General features: G+C 34.8%; 1 protein-coding gene across 1 annotated transcript in view; it reads left to right on the top strand.

Moving 5' to 3' along the window:
* LOC144970891 (glutamate receptor-like) overlaps window positions 1–4,991 on the top strand; it is a 77,788-nt gene extending 72,797 nt beyond the window's left edge. Inside the window, exon 18 of the mRNA XM_078911027.1 lies at window positions 860–4,991. Within this exon, the coding sequence (XP_078767153.1) occupies window positions 860–937 (78 nt within the window). The 3' untranslated portion in view covers window positions 938–4,991. The remainder of the gene's footprint in view (window positions 1–859) is intronic.
* Window positions 4,992–21,739: the final 16,748 nt, after the last annotated feature.

The raw sequence follows: 21,739 nt of genomic DNA on the forward strand, positions 1-21,739 counted from the left end.
TTTTTAAAAAACCCAATGTGAAATAATTTACATTTCTTAATGATGCTGATGTAAAACATTGTTCAGCAAGCACTGGTGCAAGATAAATATCTTTTTAAAAATGATATACGTTAAGTATAAAAATATATCGGACGAAAAAAAACCAACAACAAAAAATAACAGTACATAATAGAGAGATGATTTACATGGAAAAAATATCATCTCCCAAAACTATAAATATGCATTCGACCGTTACCCTCCCAGCCAAGGACTCGGGTCAGGGTAGGACAAAACCAAGTAATCTCATTCCAAGACAAAGACAGAAAGCAATTGGAAAATAGATACAGGGGGATAAGAGACAGAACAAGTACCTCCCTGCCCACTATGGGAGGTCGGGAACCCCACCCAGATTCAACCAATTGAATCAAATGCTAACATCATAATTTTAAACTGTGACGATTATTTATTTTTATGTCACATTCATAACATCCACTTCAGTAAAATGGGTTGGAGAGTGGGGCTAGAACTAGAAGGGGACAAGAATGAAATTAAATTTCTAAAAGAGCTTGAGAAGGCATGACTTGGTATGGGTATTCGATTAATGGGAAAAATAGCATTGGTCAACCCACCAAGCTGAGCCCATGATAAGTGTACTGAATGTCGTAAAATTAATTGATTCCTTATTGCTTATGATAAAATCCATGGTATTTGTTACTTTTTAATTGACCAGTAACGTACTAAAGAATTGTAGCCATCGAAAGATTTAAGTTTACGTCATTCACCAAACTAGTCATCGGCATGGGTAGCGAGGGGTTAATAAATAAAGGTTACTTTTACCCAGATAGTAATTTTATTAACTTTACCCTATCTGTTTTTTCAGTACACATACACAAGGCCTACCAACGTATGTGGCGTGAAGCACGATTTTGAGACACCAGACAACCACACAGAAGTGTAGAAGATTATCAAATACAATGGATACGAGTGTGTGGAGGTTGTCAATTTGAAGAGAGAAGTAAAATACAAATGTTACAGTGTAGCACGGGTATCTCAAACACTTTTCGGAGCTATCTTTGATTTAAAGAATTCTACGGGTCGACTAAGCATTAATTTTTACACACCAACCCAACTCATCTAACCACTCACATACACTTACACACATTCATACATACATACATACATACATACATACATACATACATACATACATACACACACACACACACACATGCGCGTCAACATCGATCTTTTTCACAAAGAGAGGTGTATTTTCACAAGATTGTGGACTTGAAAAATGGCATTTAAGTAAGCGAAGCACGATCACCAATCCAACATCCTCAAACGATCAGAAGGATAAGCTGGATAGGCGGTACCGAATAAGGTGGGTAGGGTTGGAAGCTTAGCAGTAGGGTGCCATGGTTGGGACCAATTCCGGCCGCTGACAACTCTTGTCTTCCCTTAACAAGACACACAGTCATATAATATATATTACTTTATCCAGATATCTGTAACGGCACTCGTGACAATCGAGTACCTGATACAAACAAAGCAGATACATTAACTACCGTACTCTGGAAAGACACGTATTTAAAAAGTTGGCCAGAAAACTCGTCCTTCAAATATCAATCGATTTAAATGACCCTATTCTCGGCAAAAACTCTCAAGCCTGGGCCTTCCATGTGTTTTTCCAGCGTACGACAGTTAACTGGTTAAACCTGACTGTTATAAAGAGAATTGTTTGTAATTTCTGCAAATTCGAGTTTGTATTGTGTTCAAGATTTCCGAGCTGCATTGTATAAATATATTTTAATACACATGTTTTAAAGCAATGAAACTATTGTCTAAATGCAATCATACGGGCTTCTTTTTAATCGTTTGTTTTTATTTATCTTCTCATTATAGGAGCATCATTTTATTATTTTCTATTAAGGGAATGCAATTGCCACTGAGTCTGCCCTTTAGCAATGTCCAACACGATGAACACCATTATGAGAATATCTCAAATGTAAACAAGATTTGAGGATTCAATTACTTCTACGAGTAAATTAAACTAATAAATTATACAATTCGTAAAAACAACAATCTACAATAATGAGTAATCAATTTTATGTTTTAAGCCCTTATAATCAATTATCAATCAGTGATCAAGGGACTTAATCAGGAAGCAAATGCATTTCCAAAGTTCCTCAACCAAACTGTTGCCAAGCCTTAAGTTGAGCAATGAGTGGTAATTTGTTAACACCTTTATATTTTTAATTCAGTATTGCGACATATTCAAGTTGTATCATCAATTTTTAAATACTTATTTCATCATCATTTCATCTCATTTATGAGAAACTTCCTTATGTAAAAGTTTGCTTTTTATGGCGAATAGCATCTTACCTAGTCAATATTCAGTTACTACTACGTATATAAATTCAATAGGACCATAATAGTTTTTTTAAATGTATTTGAGTATCTTGCTTAATTTGTTTTGTTTTTTGAATATAAATATGAAGAAGTCAAAGACAAATACATTCGTTTATTTTTAAATACATTATTTTTGTCGCATGTCTGAATTTGTCTTAATGTAATGTTAATTTTATTGTTTCACTCCATCTTTGTGGTTGAGTGTTGAACCAAAGAGTACAAATGACATTTTGTTTGAATTATGAAAATAATATTTCTACCATACAATCTAAGAAATGAAAATTCTATAATGATGTATATAAACCCGTTTACCCTCTAATCATCTATCATGGCTCATGGACCTCATATGCATCATCATCATCGTTACCAAATCACCACTATCATCATAATCATCATTCTGTCGCTGTAATTATCATTATCACAATTTTCGCCATTAATCAATTGTACATCAAGTAACATTTAATGACAAGCCAAATAAAATGTATAATATAAACTGAAACCTATGATTATGTGCACAAAATATTAATTGTAAAGTTTCGTCCTTATCTGTTTTTATGTTTATCTTTTAAAATTTGATTGTTTATGGGGGGTTACTGGTGCTTGCCACACATTTACGTCATTTCAGCACCAGTAAAAAGAAACATGATAAAGGAAAATTTGTAGATCTGAAGTTAAAAAAAAAAACATCAAAGAAAAAGTAAAACAAAGGGGACTGGTTCAAATAAGGAATATAGGTTTTCATGTGCAATCCATTGATGTTCCTATTTTGACTTTACCTAAAAGTTCCATCCAGGCACAAACACAAGCAAAAATCCCGCTGTGAAGGATACACTTAAAATGCTTATCAAAGTTGAATATTATTGTATTCAAAAGTAAAAATTATCACAGTAAGTAACAGAGAGATGATTGACAAAATAAAAAGAATGTCATCTGTCCAAAAAATAAACATTTGACTGCCTCGTTCATGCCGTTATGTGGTCTAGTAGTATGACAGTCACTTTCGGATCAGAAGGTCCTGAGTTTGAGCCTCTCAGCGCATAGTTGAGTCCTTGGAAAAGGCTCTTTGCTCACATTCTCTCACCATACCCAGGTGTAAAATGAGTACCTTGCCACCAACAGTGTTGTCTTTGTCTGGAAAAAAAAATATACAGGTATCATGTCTCGTTATACATGTTACGTGTTGCTGTTGGTCAGGGACTCTTTGTAAAGCGCTTTGAGCATGTTTAGAGGATATTGTGTTATTTAAAAGCTCAAGTTTTTTCGGGGGGGTTTTTGTATCCTTGCAAGGATTATTTTAAAAAATCAAACTCATTCCAGATCAAAGGGAGAGAACACTATGGACTGGAAAACAGATATAGAGAGACAGAAGACAGAAAGAGTGCTAGTGACCTCTCCTCCCATCTTGGGAGGTTAGAATAGCCCACCCTAACCTTTATCAGTAAGCATATCTGAACAATAAATGTATAGTTCCCATATGGTCAAACATTAAAAAAAGATTATTAATGTATCTTGGCTACTATTAGTATGCCATTATTATCATTCATCTTAAAGTTATCAAACACACTATTTAGATTTAAAATGTCATTTTAATTTTATTATGTACAATATATGCATGATTGTGTATATTTTAAAAGTGTGAAATATGCAAGATAAAGAAAATCTACAATTGCGGCAAAATAAATGACAACAATTTTGAAGGAAGATTATCAATTAACAAATTAAGGGGCATTGGCAAAGTAGGTATGTCACAAAAATATTATCTGTTACCCCCCCCCCCCCCCCCCCCCCCCTTTTAATAAAAAAAAAGAAAGAAAATTGCATTGTATGTTAATCTTCCAAAGATGTAAAAAATAAGTATGAATACCAAATATACCAATCAAAATTGAATATCAGGCAATGTCTCTTTTGAACAACAACAAAAAATGTACGTATCTTTCATCGCAAAATTATTACTACAAATAATTATTTAATAAACTAAAAAAGTTCTACAAACTCAATTGAGTAACAATGCATGTGTACCTGTATGAGTTTTAAAAACAGACTCACAAGTTTCACCGGAAGTGGATTGTCCAAGATATTAATCATCAGATATGATCATAATACACTTTTTATCATCTTTCAAATCATGACGTTGGTATAGTTCTGTTAACCTCCCTCACACGAAAGTAGTTATCCTAACCATCATCACCTACTGTTATTTCCATTTCTAACCATATAATGATTGGAAAATAGTGTAACCATGCATTGAAATGGTTGCACCATGAGCATTAAACTTTTATCAATTTGCCAAACATGATCTGAGTTGTGAATTGTATATTAAACATCTCTTGCCACATTGACAATAAAACGTTATGTCTAGCAATACATTTGATTATTGTGTAATCCTTAATGTAATATTTGGTAATTTTTTTTTCCTATGCAACTTCGAGAGCGGAATAAATATTTGCAATGCTAAGGAAAATAATTGAAAGTTTAGAGTAAGCAGTGTTTTGGTAATGTGTGTTTGTGTGTGTGTGTGTGTGTGTGTGTGTGAGAGAGAGAGAGAGAGAGAGAGAGAGAGAGAGAGAGAGAGAGAGAGAGAGAGAGAGAGAAAGAGAGAGAGAGAAAGCAATATCTGTTGTTTGAATGGGAAGTCTGTGACGGAAAGGAGTTGAGAGAGTCTTGTGGGTTTGCGGCTGGTTTGATTTTGATTGGATCCCATCATGTCCCCCTTTTTTTTCTCCTTTTTTTTTTTGTAGTTCATATTTCATATTAATTACTTTTCTCAGAATAAACTCATCACATTATGAGTTGCAACTGCAACTCTATCGTATTCAATTAAAAAGATAATGCCAATCCTCCAAGACTAACACTTCGAAATTGTGAGCCCTCTGTTTATAGAAGCTCATCTCAGGCCTTGTCATTCAATACAATGTATGTAGCATCATCATTATAATAATAATAATGAATCATCATCATCGTCATAATCATAGAAATCATCATCATTGTAGCTAAATGTAGTATTAGAAATGTAACAGTTGTCATTTCATCGATTATATTTAATGTCAATAGCATAAATTGTGTATATTATTTATTGAAAACAAAAATTGTTTTGTGTATCTAGCAAGATGTATGTACAATATATATACTTTATTGCAACTCTACAATGTAAAAATGTCACCATTTTCTCCTATTTCCTTTTGGGAGGCCACAAGGCATGGCCTAAATCAATTTTTTTTACAAAACGTATGAAATTCTCATGACAGTGGACAGAGCACTTCATGCTTTCTTTTATTTGTCAACATAGCAACTGAAAACGATAGCAGCCAAATCAATTGACAAATTGTCACACGCATGTTAAAGCACTCACAAGCACAAGCAAAGGGAATGGTATTTTTCTCTGATTTAGTAATACTAAGCTGCTAGAAACTGTGGACTGTAAAAAGTAAAAAACAAAAATGATTATAACAGCTTCAAAAAAGTATAAAATACCAAGAATGGAGCATTTCAGACTCAAAACCCTTCTTCGGCCAACAAATAAAAAAAACAATGAAATCATAAATACATTACTTAAAAACCCAGATAGACTATGTGGGTTTTTAAGTAATGTATTTATGTTTTCATTGTTTTTGGTTTGGCTGAAGAAGGATTTTGAACCCGAAACTTTCTGTGACTGGTATTTTGTTCTTTTTTTTTTTTAAACCGGATTTAGTAAAACTTATTATTAATCTGTCCACCCAGCAATGATTTGGTATCTGGGTCAGTTAGATCAGGTGGAAGTACTTTGCAATAGACTAGCTTCCTATTGAAGAGGTTGAAATCAATTGTTAAAGTGGGTTTAATACTGCAGAGTATGTAATAATCTTCCTCTCCATGGGCCTTATGATTCTACCCTTACAAACGCCGCCAGACAAAATATCTTTTTTGTAAAAAGGGTAATGTTAATACAATGTAGTAATGATTACAATAGTATTCTATTTAACTCTTTCTATCTTAGGTGATTTTTAAAATATTTTTTTAGTCACTGAATCTAAATTAATTCAATTTATAAAATTACGAAAAGCAGTATATGATTTTGACTTCATAACTTATAGCCTGACAAATCCTGAAAAACTGTAAGGTGGCGATCACAAAAAGAAAGTGAACAATGAGATGTATTCAATATGGCAACCAATGGCATCATTCGTTACCTTGAGCAATACAACAACTCAACTTTCACATTTTGTTAGGTGATCATCGCCTTGTATTGCGAATGCAATTTTAGGTACAGAGCCAAGATTACTAAGGTTTACTAAAGATAAAATATGTACATAAATTAATATATCATCTCCAAACAAGAACAAAATACCAGACACAAAATGTTTTGGGCTTAAAACCCTTCTTCACCCAAGAAGTTTCGAGCCTAAAACATTCCCTGTTTGGTGTTTTATGTTCTCGTTTAAAACTGTTATATTAATTTATGTACATTACGTTTTACAGTCCATAGCTTGTAGCAACCTAATATTCGATGAGGCTACAATAATATGATACAATGAAAATAATCCATTATGAATTCCTTTATAAATTTGATCCACCAGTCTTCAGTTGGTATTAGTGTTATGTCGGGGTGAATTGGTTACTAAAAATTGAATCGTAAGTCAAAATTATGAAACTGGTTGAATTTATAGGTAGGCGTTTTTAATTCCAATGAATATGTCTCCTACTAAACTTTAAGTCTGCAATTTTACATTTCTGATCATTTCAACTTTATTTTAACTATTCTGCAGCTGTTTCAGCCTACCATGATACCAGATGGGGGTAGTCATATAGAGTAAACTATCTTGATATAACAGTAATATTCTATTGAATATTCTGTCAAAAATTAAATGACACATAACTTATATCTCTATGCCCTTGTCCTCTAAGAATGGTAGAAATCATGTTGAATCATTTCAGAGTTGGGTGGAAATCGTAATATATTGTACATTATAAATGTAAAAATAATCATCAATCAGTACCGAAATACAAATCAGTATTTCTATCTTGATATTGCTCAACCAGATACCCTAAACTGTTTTACCTTACCATGTAATTTTTCATCTTATTTTTACTGGTAATCTTTGCCCTTAACTAACCTTATCTAATAAATTACTCATTGTGCATCATGGTTCTAAGAATCTGTTTTATTACATGGCACACAAATGCATAATAATAAATGTAATTCAGCAATATATTATCATGTCCCACTCATTTACTGAATTGAATTGTTTGATTCCTATTTTAACATGAATGAATTGTACAATAATATTTGAATCCCAAAACATGCAATGCAAATCAAGGTCACTTCAACTTGTGTTTAGCAATGCAACCTATTCTGTTATAATAATATACTCAATAAATACCTTGGCACAACACATCACAATTATTATGGGTTTATCTAAACATATTTTCATTTTAATTCACACTACGAGGATATTCTAATCAGAAAAGATGATCACTCAAGATTCACATGTTTTTTCCTAAAAAAGATCTACAATGCCAAAGAAATTTTTTTAGCCTTAACAGCTGTAAAAGAAGTATAAAATATGTTAAGTTTTTGCAAGGAACAAAAATAGAAACAACTGAGGCATCCAAAACGATGATTATAAATGAAAATTAGAAAATCAAAATAATATTCCATGGCATATATGTTTTTTTGTCTGTATTTTGAAAAAACATTATAAAGGATTGTCAGAAAATTTAACATATTAAATATATAGATAACTTTTGTGTGGAATATTTTCCTGATGCTATTGTCAGGCTTTTCAAAATTTTTAAACATCTAAAATTGTATATAATCTACTATTTTTTCTTTTTCTTTTTTAATTTAAAATTTAAAAGTGTGTCTCAATGTCCAGTTCTTCATTAATCATAATGGAAACAAAACTTTATGATACATTATATAAATTGAGCGCACATGTCAAATGGAGTCATTTTTACATAACTTTAATTTCTTTGAAGGGTTTGAACATACACATGGCCTGCAGTTACACAATGTTTTAGTAGTTGAAATCAAATATGTCATTACTGTATTACGAAATAAATTATGAATATTTTCATGAACATTAACAAATGTTGAAACTAATAAATATAATGTTAGATCCTTGACAATTTGACAAAGATTGAAATGCACCCAATAAAATAAAATGACTATTTATTACTCTACATTTTTATAGTTAATTCATCATTGCTTTTGCTGTGAAACAAATATCCAAAAGCTAAAAGTGCCTAAGGGAGCCAGACAAAATGTAATGAATAAAGGGTAAACTACAACTACGAATAGGGAAAACTACCGCTTTTCACTATTTGTACTCCCAGCACTCTTATGTGTTTAAAGTTGCAAACCACCGCTCCTTTCCCTATCTGTACTCCCAGCACTCTTATGTGTTTAAAGTGAAGTGTGAAGCACAAAAAATGGCTCTCTCGGTAAACGAGACATTCTCATCTTTTATCGAAATTGAAGAAAATGAGAATAATATACTTTTTATTAAAAAGTCAACAAAAAAGGTAAGTAAACTAGATACAACAATTTTTTCCTTAATTATGTGGCAACTCATTTCTCGTCATTCTCACTCATCAAAATCTAGGCATGGGTATCTAGACTACTATGATGATTGATGACTTGTTGAACCTAAACATGCTCTTCTTCTTCTAATACTACATCTAGATACTACTCCTCTCCTTGAAATTCAAGTTGACTAGACTCCCAGTCCCAGTACCCAGTATGGGCGGGAGATCTTACCCCCAATGTTCCTCGAGCCTCGAGGTAGCTTCACTTTATAATTGTTTTAGCATTTGTACTGTGGATCTTTTGTCAAACCTTTTACTTTAATTGTTCAATTTTAGTAGCATTTTAAAGGCAGGTATTAGGTATCGCTCTGCTGTAAGAGCGTAAGAACATGGTAAAAGTATGCTGATGAAAATGATATCGACAATGAAATAATAAGAAGAACAATAGAACTTATAAACAAATCAATAAAGAAGCTTTTAAAAAATGAAAATTAAAAGAAGTAAGAAAAGGCTGCCTCAAGAAATGAAAAAAATTGTCCCTGTTGTTGAGATGTGAAGTGGATATGTTTAATAATCGTGTCTGTTTAGAATTAGAAGAAATGAAAGATGTCACATTTATTTTAAATGTAGATTGCACATTAGCAGAACATTTTTTTAAAAAGTAAAGAAAGAAAATCCAATGTGGCAACTTGGTTGCTAGTGAAAACATTAGTAAAATTACTTCGCTCAGCATTGACCACTTTAGTCTTTTTATTTTTGCGATTACCAACATGCAGAAGTGATGTCTAGTATTAGTTAGGTGTCACTATATTAGAGCGATATCTTTTTACTTCAGTCAATATAAAAACTATACTGAGGAAACTCTACTTCAAGCTGTCAATGATACAAAACAGTTTGATGTAAGAACAGTGGCTAAAAACTACAACATTCTTTACCGCACTCTGTACAATAAGATTGGTAGGATCTTACCTTACCCGGGTTCCATCTCTTTCCAGAGGTCGGATGTCATGGCTTTCCATCCTTCACGGTCCATTGCAGCCTCGTTACAGTCTGCCATGCGCCGTCCTGTAGCTTCCTTGATGCCATCTGTCCAGGATTTCCTTTGTCTTCCTCTGCCTCTCTTTCCTTCAATTCTTCCCTCCATTATCCTTTTGGTAGGATACATACCAATAAATGTGGAGGGCAAACAGTTTTAACCCCAGAGGAAGAGGATAAGCTTTCACAACATTTGATTACTTGTGCTGATTATGGCATGCCACTCGAGAAAAATGATATTAAATTGGTTGTCTCGTCATACCTCAACACAAAAGGCCAACAAGTAAAAAGATTTTAAAACAATGTACCGTTAAATGATTGGGTGTCTTCTTTTCTAAAAAGAAATGCTGTTCTATCAAACAGAATGTGTCAAAAGATTAAGCGTGCTAGAGCCGAACTGGAACCAGAAGAAATAAAAAAGTACTTTGGTAACTTGATGAAACGCTTAGGTGTGCCTGCAAGTCATATCTTAAACTACGACGAAACAAACCTTTGTGACGACCCGGGTGTCAAAAAATTTGTTTTTAGAAGAGGGATTAAATATCCAGAGAGAATAATAAACTATTCCAAAGGGAACATTTCGTTTATGTTTGCCGGTACTGCAAATGGCAAACTTCTGCCCCCTTATGTTATTTATAAATCCCAACATTGATATGAGTCTTGGTGATCTGGAGGTCCGACCGGGACCAGATTCAACAGGAGTAAAAGTGGTAGGATGGATGGCGTTTGCTTTCGAGAATTGGTTCATCACTTTAGTTATTCCATGGGCCAGACGTCTTCAGGGAACTAAAGTGATAATAGGAGACAATTTAAGTTTGCATATGAACGATTCTGTTATTCAGAAATGCACAAAGCACAATATTCGTTTTGTTCTATTGCCGCCCAACAGCACCGAAAAATGCCAGCCTCTTGATGTGGCATTCTTTGCCCCCCGGTTTACGGTACTTTAATCTTTTTTCTTTTTACATTTAGACATCCTCACTTTATCCGGAGAATCGCCGGCCCCTCGAGAACAAGACAGTGAAGGCTATGGCTGAAACAAAGGTGTCCACGACCCAACTTAGGCAATACATTCAATAAAACCAAGGAAAAAATGTATTGCCTAAAGATGTCGAAAATTTCAGCGGAGATTGTTCAAGACTGATATTGACAGGACGGACAGTGAGACGGTACAGGAATTACTGAGTGAGATAGAGGAGGAAGGAGGTGTAACAAAGTTCAGTGTGAATGAGGATGGCGGTTTTGAGTATTTGTTTTACGTAACGGGAAGAATGAGGCGTGATTTGAGTGTTTTTTGTGATGTTCTTGTTATGGGTGCAACATATAAAGTAAACCAAGGAAAAAATGTATTGCCTAAAGATGTCGAAAATTTTCAGCGGAGATTGTTCAAGACTGATATTGACAGGATGGACAGTGAGACGGTACAGGAATTACTGAGTGAGATAGAGGGGGAAGGAAGTGTAACAAAGTTCAGTGTGAATGAGGATGGCGGTTTTGAGTATTTGTTTTACGTAACGGGAAGAATGAGGCGTGATTTGAGTGTTTTTTGTGATGTTCTTGTTATGGATGCAACATATAAAGTAAACCAAGGAAAAAATGTATTGCCTAAAAATGTAGAAAATTTTCAGCGGAGATTGTTCAAGACTGATATTGACAGGATGAACAGTGAGACTGTACAGGAATTACTGAGAGAGATAGAGGAGGAAGGAGGTGTAACAAAGTTCAGTGTGAATGAGGATGGCGGTTTTGAGTATTTGTTTTACGTAACGGGAAGAATGAGGCGTGATTTGAGTGTTTTTTGTGATGTTCTTGCTATGGATGCAGCATATAAAGTAAACCGATATTTGTATCCACTTGTGAATGTTATGTGCATAGATGTCGTCCTGTGTTACATGGTTTTGTCAGGAATGAGAGTGGTATGAGTCTTTTGTCTTGTTTGAGTTTTTTTAAGTCTGTGATGTCTGATTATAATTGTGAACCATCTGTGTTTTTTATTGCCAAGGACTTTGCAGAGAGATTGCAGCAGTTTGTGAAACCTTTCCTGCATCTTTTGTTAAAATCTGTGCATTCCATGCATCAACTGCTGTGAAGCGAACATTGCACAATCAAGACTTGTCCTCAGAGCTAGTTGATGCATTTTTAAACAATTTTAAAGAACAGCATGACACTCAGATATCACAAGAATTTCAGATCACATCAAACTCACTCCATGGACAATCGTTCGCAGCTACTGAGTCAGACTGCAATTGTGAGTTCTTTTCTAGATTTCATTTGACCTGTAGACATATATTTTCTCTTCGACATTACCTTGGACAGTCACTCTATACTGCTGACATGTTTAGGGATTCTCGTTTCTTAAGGAAAAGCAGACTGATGGAAGAAAGACTGGAAATCCATGACCAACCTGAAATTGACATTGTACCAGAACGACGTGTGACAAATACACAGGAAGGACGGTATAGAATTGTATCTTCAGTGACAAACAGGATCAATAGCTTGTTTCAAGTTATGGGAGAACATCAGTTTCTGCAAAGAATCTCCCTGTTGGAACAGTTTTTGACTCTTTGTCTCTGAAGATAAGGACTTTGACATTGTTGACATGACTGACTTAATACAGACAAATCCCCATTCCAACCCTCTTTCTGACCTTTCAGAGACACCAGACATTGTAAATGCACGTACTGACCAGACAGAGATCACAGGTGTTATGGACACACAGACTGACCAGACAGAGACCACAGACGTTATGGACACACAGACTGACCAGACAGGGACAGTGAAAAGAAGACATTTGGTTGGTTCAGACATTTTATACTATTTAAAACTTATTTTAATTGAACCAGAATTAGCTATCTCAGTATTTAATAAGTCATTGAAAATTGACCGTGAATCTTTAAAATATATTGATGACATTGACGACAATATTGTGACTTGTGACGAAGAAGACCTAAGAATTTTTTTTACAGACAATGCCTGGCTTATTTTTTTAAATATCATTCTGACAAAACGTACGCGTTGTGCACATTAAATGACAGACATTTGACTATAGACATTATTAAATCTCAAGTTGGGGTGGCCTTCGTACCAAGGATTGTATGGCTGAAGGGGTGTGCAGTCTCTAACTGGGATTTGTTCTTTAATTAAATCTCAGTCATAATGGACCTAGGTGGCGAGGACTTTGTGGCTGCAGGGGTGTGCAGTCTCTTAGATATATTTATTATTTAATCCCAAGTGCCCAAGAAACTTTGTCTTGTTTCCAATCGTTTATTGTCAGCCATGGGATGTGTACACTATTACTATTATTATTTGTTGTTATGATTTCCTTGCTTATCAGAGGTTTTATCTTATACAGACTAGTGTATTCTAGTTGTGGGATAATTATTTTTTCATAATAAATTGTGTTCCTTGCCCGTGATGGCTGGTAACAGAAACCTGCATGTTTGTGATTTTGTTTTTCTATTTTCTTAGTTGTATTTGCTACTGTATTCCTCTCTCTGGTGCTATTACTTCCCACTTAGTCCCTACCACCAGCGCTATTACTCACACAATGAACTTAAAATGTATTAAAAACGCCAAGCTGGTAACCGTAATACCTTTTTATTCCCAAAACTATAATCTGTATATTGCAGTTCTATCCATATAAAATGTTCTATTTTTAGTAATTACGCAGATTCTATTTTTAGTAGGAGTACAAATAGGCTCCAGCGCTATTCGCAGTCGTAGTACAAATAGGGCTAGCCAAATATTAAGTATGGTTCATCAAGTAAGACAATGCTAAACTATGACTTTCAGCCTTGGGCCTTTGTCACATAACAGACAAATGTGTAGATAATGACAAAATCGCCTGTTAGGCAATCTTTCTTGTTTTTTATGTTTTCGCACTCATATAATATCCACCACTGCAAACACCCAGGAATTCATTCATTTCTAAGTTGTGTTTGTTCAGGGCCAACGTTTTGCAATCATTGCCACCAATTCAGTCTTGCTCAACTATATCTGAATAATAGGCAAGAGACATGCACTGCTAAGACAATGACATATAAGATACCGCTCTAGATAAGGGCAGTCAACTCCTGCAGAAATCTTTCCAAGAGACTCCTTTTTGCAAATATCATTTGTCTTATTTGAGTGTACAATGAACAATAAACAGACAGAAAACTGTGGTTAAATTTATTCAATGGTTGGAAATCAACAAAAAATTAGGGTCATTTATCGAAGACAAAGAGGATGTTGAAAGAAGAAAAATGCTCTCAACAAACGCCCTTTACAAACTTATGAACATGTGGATAAGAAAAAACAAAGTATAAAACCAGTGAAGATCAAGATGTAATAATCCCTGATAAAGTCCATATTAATTTACAACTGTGGTACATGGGTATTGACACAAACCAAAGAGAAAAGACTGGACAGCTTTCACAGGAATAAACAGAAAAGTCATCAACATCGGATACCCAACAAAATTTAGCAATGATACAGAAGTGCAATGAAAGACCGCTCTCTATGCAGATTTTAGAGTTCTAATGAACAGGATTATGACAATTTTAGCTGTTGTTTGACGTTAGGTTGAGCTATATTTACAAACTGTCTGACTAGCAATTTTTAGAAATTTTGACTAAACATTTTAACCTCAAGATTGGACAGCAAACTTAGGATATATCTATAATTGAATGTAAGTGATTCAAAACGTCTTTGGATTAGCAGATAACCCGAGTTTGTTTGGGGTTTTTTTGGGAGGGGGGAGGGGAGGGGGTATACAATTTATTGATAGCATTATTTTGCTATTTCAGTTATTACTATCAATAACCACAATTCACTTTAGTATAAAATTGCCTGTCTTTTTCCCATATTCTTTTCTGATAAAAAATTACATATATACATATATATATTTTTTTTTATATATATATATATATATATATATATATATATATATATATATATAAATTATAAAAACAAAAACCATGAAATAATAGTGCTCAAGTTGAGCACTATTATTTCATGGTTTTTGTTTTTATAATTTATATATTTGCTCCAGTTCTACTTTCCTGTTGAGCACTTTATTTTAACCAGAAATGAACCTCGTAAGTACTAATTTTGATTACTCGACAAAGAACCTCCCGATCCCGACAAGCAAACAATACCTAAAATCTCTAATCAACAAAACAGAACAATTTATAAGAAACACCAGATGGCGAGCTTTTTTCTACTTAAACCCTGACCAAACAGTTAAAAATAAAGAAACTTTTGGATTTAGATCTACCAGACCAGCCCCATCCATACCTGAACTACGACAATTCGAGGATGGAATGACAGACATCATTCAAAACATAAAATTCAGACAAATCAACGACACCTTCCAAAACAAACTACAACAAGACATACGATCAATACATCAAGACTCCAATGTTTACGTCGCCGCTGACAAAACCACAAATTTCTACAAGCTCACCCCTATGGAATACACACATTTACTTGACAAAAATATACAAGCAGAGTACAAGAAACAAACACCACCTACGACACCTGACATTACAGCAGAAGACAAAAGCATCGCCGAAAACCTACAGCTAAGTGACAGAATAGACACCACATCAAAATCTAATGCCTTCATCACTATCAAAGACCATAAACCAAACTTTCGCAACAACGTACAATGCCGTCTCATAAACCCATGCAAATGACAAATCGGAAAAATAAGTAAACAGATTTTAGACAGAATCAACACCAAAATCGTCAAGGAAACCGAATTCAACCAATGGAGAAACACCGCTGAAGTTATCAACTGGTACAGAAACACAGAAAATAAACAACGACAAAACACAATCATCTTTGACATCTGTAATTTCTACCCTTCAATCACCAAAACCCTACTCCTCAAAGCACTACAATTCGCAAAAACCTTCGACAACATCCCCGAAGAAGAAATCCATATTATCCTGCACTCGAAGAATACATCACTTTACAATAATGGAATAGCATGGACAAAAAAAATCAACAAATTTTGATGTCACCATGGGAAGCTACGACGGGGCAGAAACAATGCGAGCTCGTCGGACTATATCTACTTTCTCAAATGCAAAATCTCGATATAAACATTGGACTATACAGGGACGACGGACTCGCATTGTGCAATAAAACACCTAGACAGACAGAATTAATAAAGAAAAAAATATGCAAAATTTTCCGGGACAACAATCTGAAAATTACAATCGAAGCCAACAAAAAAACATTAGACTTCCTGGACATAACCATCAACCTAAACGACGGCACCTACCAACCATTTTCAAAACCCAACAACATCCCATTGTACGTTCATAGACATAACAATCATCTGCCATCTATAATAAAAAACATCCCCGAGGCATTAACAAACGACTGTCTAACAACTCTACAAACAACAACATATTCAACGATGCAATCCCACCGTACACAAACGCACTACAAAAAAGTGGATATAACTACAAACTAAAATATGAGGAAGAGACCATTACCACCCCAAAAAAAAACGACAAAGAAAACGACACATAACATGGTTCAACCCACCCTACAGCAAGAATGTGACAACTTCTATCGGTAACAAATTCTTCAATCTACTACAAAAATGCTTCCCTCCCGTCACATTCTACACCCAATCATGAACAAAAACACAATCATAATAGGATACACCTGCATGTCAAACATACAAAACATCATTTCCTCCAACAATAACCGAAAACTATCACAGCCAGCTCAGCCCAGCAACAACCTAGAGAAAAAATGCAACTGTAGGACCCAGGCAACATGCCCACTAAACGGCAATTGTCTGACTCAAAACGTAATTTATCAAGCCACAGTTACACGACCAGACACACCAAAACAAGAACAATACATTGGCCTCACCGAGTGTTCATTCAAAACCAGATACAACCTACATACATCTTCCTTCAGAAACCTACACAAACGACATTCTACTACACTAAGCGAACACATTTGGAACCTCAAAGAAAAAAACATACAACACAGCATCACATGGAAAATCATCTCCAGAGCAGAGTCGTACTCCCCCTCTTCTAAGATTTGCAACCTCTGCTTGGAAGAAAAATTCTTCATCATCACTAAACCGAACATAGCAACACTCAACAGAAGAAACGAACTAACATCCTCACGCAGACATAGAAACAAACACCTTTTATGTAATTACGAACCTCCATAAACACGAATCTATGAAAATACGAAAACACAACAATCTACTTTCACTTCCACTTCCTGATGAGAGCAACGCTCGATAAAAACGTTGTAGAAGTCAAATAATCTTAATTATCTTTCAAATGTTCATATATATATATATATATATATATATATATATATATATATATATATATATATATATATATATATATATATATATATATATAATATATATATATATATAATATATATATATATATCTACTAATCCAGTATTAAGGTGACATTTGGTCTTCTTAAACCTGGTTTTCACACAACTTTGGAATTAAGGTGACCAAAATCGGTCGCCTTATTACAATCGATCATTCCCATCCTATTTTTAGACTTAGCAGTTAAAAAACAGTACCATTGTATACATTTCAGTTCGAAGTTTCTTCTCAGTTAGTTTTGCGAATTAATTATGAAAAGCTATTAAACAGCGATCTTTACACAACTTGCTGAATTAGGATGACCATTGTGGAAACCCGTATAACGGTGACCACACAAAAACTTTGAAAATATTTTTAATTTAGCAATATGTCCTCTTGAAAAATGTCACACAAGGTGGGTGAACCTAAAGACATTTTTTGAAATAATTGTCTTCTGTCACAAATACACAGTCCGCTTGCAATTAAAATTCGAACCTAAAATAGGACTTCTCAAAACATATAGGTTTTGCTATTTTTAGCACTGACCAGATTTTGTTTCGAGTTGCGATTCAGAATCTAGCCATTCTTACATGAGATATGGCCAGATTGGCAGTTATCAGTTTTGTTTTTAATCTTTTTTCTTGTATGATTTCTACCTAAAGTCTTTAACTGATATATGTAACCTATCTAAGAAGAAATCAAATACTGCTGCTCACTCACTGACGGAAAACTAAAATTAGATAAAATGATGATTCAGAATTTCGTGTTTTTTTCACTGTTGAGTTGGCATGGCAACGGGACCTCGATGGCAAAGAAAACTAAAGTAGAAAATTCCTGTTGTGTTTTGATTTTTGTAAGGGAACAAAAACCAAAAATTTTCAAATCTCACTCGGCAGAAAGCGCTTCAATATTTATTGCCTCTTTGGCTGAAAAAAAAAAACAGTTGTATACTGGATCTGTAATTCACTTCATCAAACGTCAGTGCATCTCCATCAAAATATGTAGGTCCCTTTAAAAGACTTTCTGGAAAAGGAAAGAGTTACTCTTATTCAACAGCAGTAAGGGAAATGTTAAAACATTTTGAAATTGATGAAGACAAGATTTCAGTGCCGATGACTATCAATCGCATTCGGATTCTACATCAGCGTTATATGCAATTGAGTAAAAGCGTTTCAAGGGGGTGGGATGCATTAAAGGATTTCCCTTTATTTCCATTCTCTTTTCCCTTAAAAACTGAGGAAATGCCCTGTACATCATCCACAATGTCCCAAGCTGCTTAACGCCGAATGAGGAAGACATTTCCAAGTTAAGAGTATTCATTTTGCACGAAATGTACAAATTGTCAGATGATGAGTTCAAGAAATAGGATCATCACAATTTTGTAAAGATGCGTAATTTGATTGTGAGCAGATTGGCCATGTTCAATGCAAGGAGAGGAGGTGAGCCTGTAAGGTTTACCCTGCAAGAATGGGAAGAAGCTGCCAATGACTCATGGGTTGATCCTTGACATGTTCGAGTCGTCAAAGATCCAATGGAAAAGGATCTTTTTAAGCAATTCAAATTGGCCTACCAGGCCGGTAAAGGCTAAAAAAAATTGGTACCCATCTTGGTTCCCATTGACACTATGAAGCCTATCAGGAAGCTGATTGATCAATGTAAAGAAGTGGAAGTATCAGGGGCAAATCCATTCCTTTTTGCAAACACCTTAATGTGTTGCAAGCGCCGTAAAACCCTTAAAAACAAAACAATCAAAACTGTGGTGTCCGTGTCAATATGTAACAGGCTACTGAAGCAGCCTGGAGTTGTTGAGACCCCCAATATTTTGAACGTGCACTGCCTCTCTCCATCCCACACCACATTCAATCCGCAGGCTGTTGTCTTTGTCCTTTATGTCTTCCCTTACATGCTCAACGGAACATTGACTTTGACATGCCCATGTACCAATGCTCTTTTTGGTGACATTATAATATACCGGTATATTGAGTGAATGAAATAAATAACCAGTGTTAGGGAGACACATACATATTTTATGTTTCCCCAATACTGGAAGTTCCTCAATAGATATATTATGTCACCATAAGTATCATTTGTACACAGTCACCTCAAAGCATATGGACGATCTAACGGATACAAAATGTTTGAAGTTAAAGGATATTTTAGATAGTCACAATTTAAGACAATATGTAAAGGACGGAACTCACAAGGCGGGGCACATCTTAGACTTAATAATTTCCAGGAAAGATAACAAAATAATTGATAACGTTGACGTTTTGGATCGCACAATTTCAGATCATAACCTGATTGCTTTAAATCTAAAAATCGAATGCAAAACAACCGTCAAGAAAACGATCACATACCGGAAAACAAAATCACTAAATAAAGAAACATTTCAAGAATCCATTAGGTCTTTGGGTTTACTCGCCTCTGTTAAGAGTTGTGATAATGTTCACGATATGGTAAACACATATAATAATTCACTGAAAACTGTGTTCGATGAGCTGTGTCCATCGGTCACGAAAGAAATTATTCTTCGACCAAACACCGAGTGGTATTGCAACGAGTTACAAACACTGAAACATCAACTCAGATCTGCCGAACGGATTTGGCGTCGATCCAAATTAGAAATTCATAATCAAATTTATTTAAGACTAAAACACAAACGGAACAAATTAATTCTATCATGTAAAAAAACATACATTAAAAATAAAATAACAAGTGCCAAACGAAACTCACGTGAACTGTTCGCCACCCTGAACAAACTGATGAAGGATCATCCTTCAAATAATTTCGAGGACCCTATTGCTACCGCAAATAGTTTCTCTCTACACTTTAGAGATAAAATTTCAGGTATTCGGAATAATTTGGACAAAGAAGAGATAATGAAAGCACAAATAAATGAAACTAATGCACTTCCAGCCGGAGCAGCATTCGACGAATTTGAACCCGCCACTGAAACAGAAGTACTGTCTGCGCTGAGACAATGCTCCAAAACAACCAGCCCAATAGATCCCATTCCTTCATGGCTTGTTCTTTCTTGTGCTGATATTTTGGTTCCCGTTCTTACTCATATTGTAAATGCTAGTTTGTTTATTGGTGAGGTATCTAATAATCTTAAACATGCTATTGTCACTCCCATATTAAAGAAATCTAGCCTTGACAAAGAAGACCCAAATAATTATCGACCAGTCTCGAATCTCACCCTCATGTCTAAACTAATTGAGAAAATTGTTGCTTTCAGGCTTAACACGATTTTGAATGAACACAATTTGTTCTCTAAATTTCAGTCTGCTTATCGCCCCTTTCACAGCACTGAAACTGCTCTTATTAAAATCCATAATGATATCATAAATCATTTATGTCGGAAAAATGATGATGTTATTATCATACTACTCGACCTTAGTGCTGCTTTTGACACAATAGACCATACTCTTTTAATTGACAGACTTAAGACACTATACGGATTTGGGGGTACTGTCCTTGACTGGTTTTCTTCTTACCTCTCTGACAGAATTCAATCAGTGTCTGTAAATCGACATGACTTCTCTTCTCCTTGTCCCCTATCTTTTGGTGTACCACAGGGTTCAGTTCTGGGACCCTCTTTATTCACCCTCTATATCAGACCATTAGGTGACATCATCTCAAAATATTTTATTAAGTACCATTTTTACGCAGACGACACCCAATTACTGTTTCCCATTAATATCGACAATCATCTCAATGTTATAACGGATATAAAAAATTGTATCTCTGAGATAAGTGACTGGATGTGTTGCAACAAACTCAGGTTAAACGAAAATAAAACAGAGGTGTTGCAAATTACAAGACGGGGCTTCGTGGACCTTTCCACGCTTAACCTGAATCTTTCTGATTGTGTAATTCCCATCACTAAAGAACCTGTGAGAAACTTAGGAGTTTTATTCGATACCAAATTAAACATGTCTGCCCATGTCACTAATGTAACTAGATCCTGCAATCTTTACCTTAGATCTATTGGTGCTATTAGAAGGCTTCTTGATATTGATACTACTAAACTTCTTGTGGTCTCTTTGATTCTTACCCGCCTTGATTATTGCAATAGCTTGCTCTATGGTTGTGATAATAATGTCATTAATCGACTCCAAAAGATACAGAACAAAGCAGCTCGATTGGTAACGTTATCTAAAAAGCGTGAGCATATAACACCGATTTTGGAGGACCTACACTGGCTACCTGTAAAGTTTAGGATTGAATTTAAAATACTCACCCATGTTTTCAATTGCTTAAACAATTCCGCTCCTGTTTACCTTCAGGAACTTATCCACCTTTATGAACCCAGTCGAAATTTAAGATCTGCCAATTTAAATATCCTAAGGGAACCCCCAAAATCGTTAGTTTTTCATGAGAAATCCTTTGACCACCATGCCCCCCGACTGTGGAACTCCATCAATATTGAAACTAAAAATAGTGAAAATCCACCTA

Source organism: Berghia stephanieae, chromosome 4 (genome assembly GCF_034508935.2).
Source record: "Berghia stephanieae isolate SIO BIC M18660-M18661 chromosome 4, UCSD_Bste_1.3, whole genome shotgun sequence".
Lineage (NCBI taxonomy): Eukaryota > Metazoa > Mollusca > Gastropoda > Nudibranchia > Aeolidiidae > Berghia > Berghia stephanieae.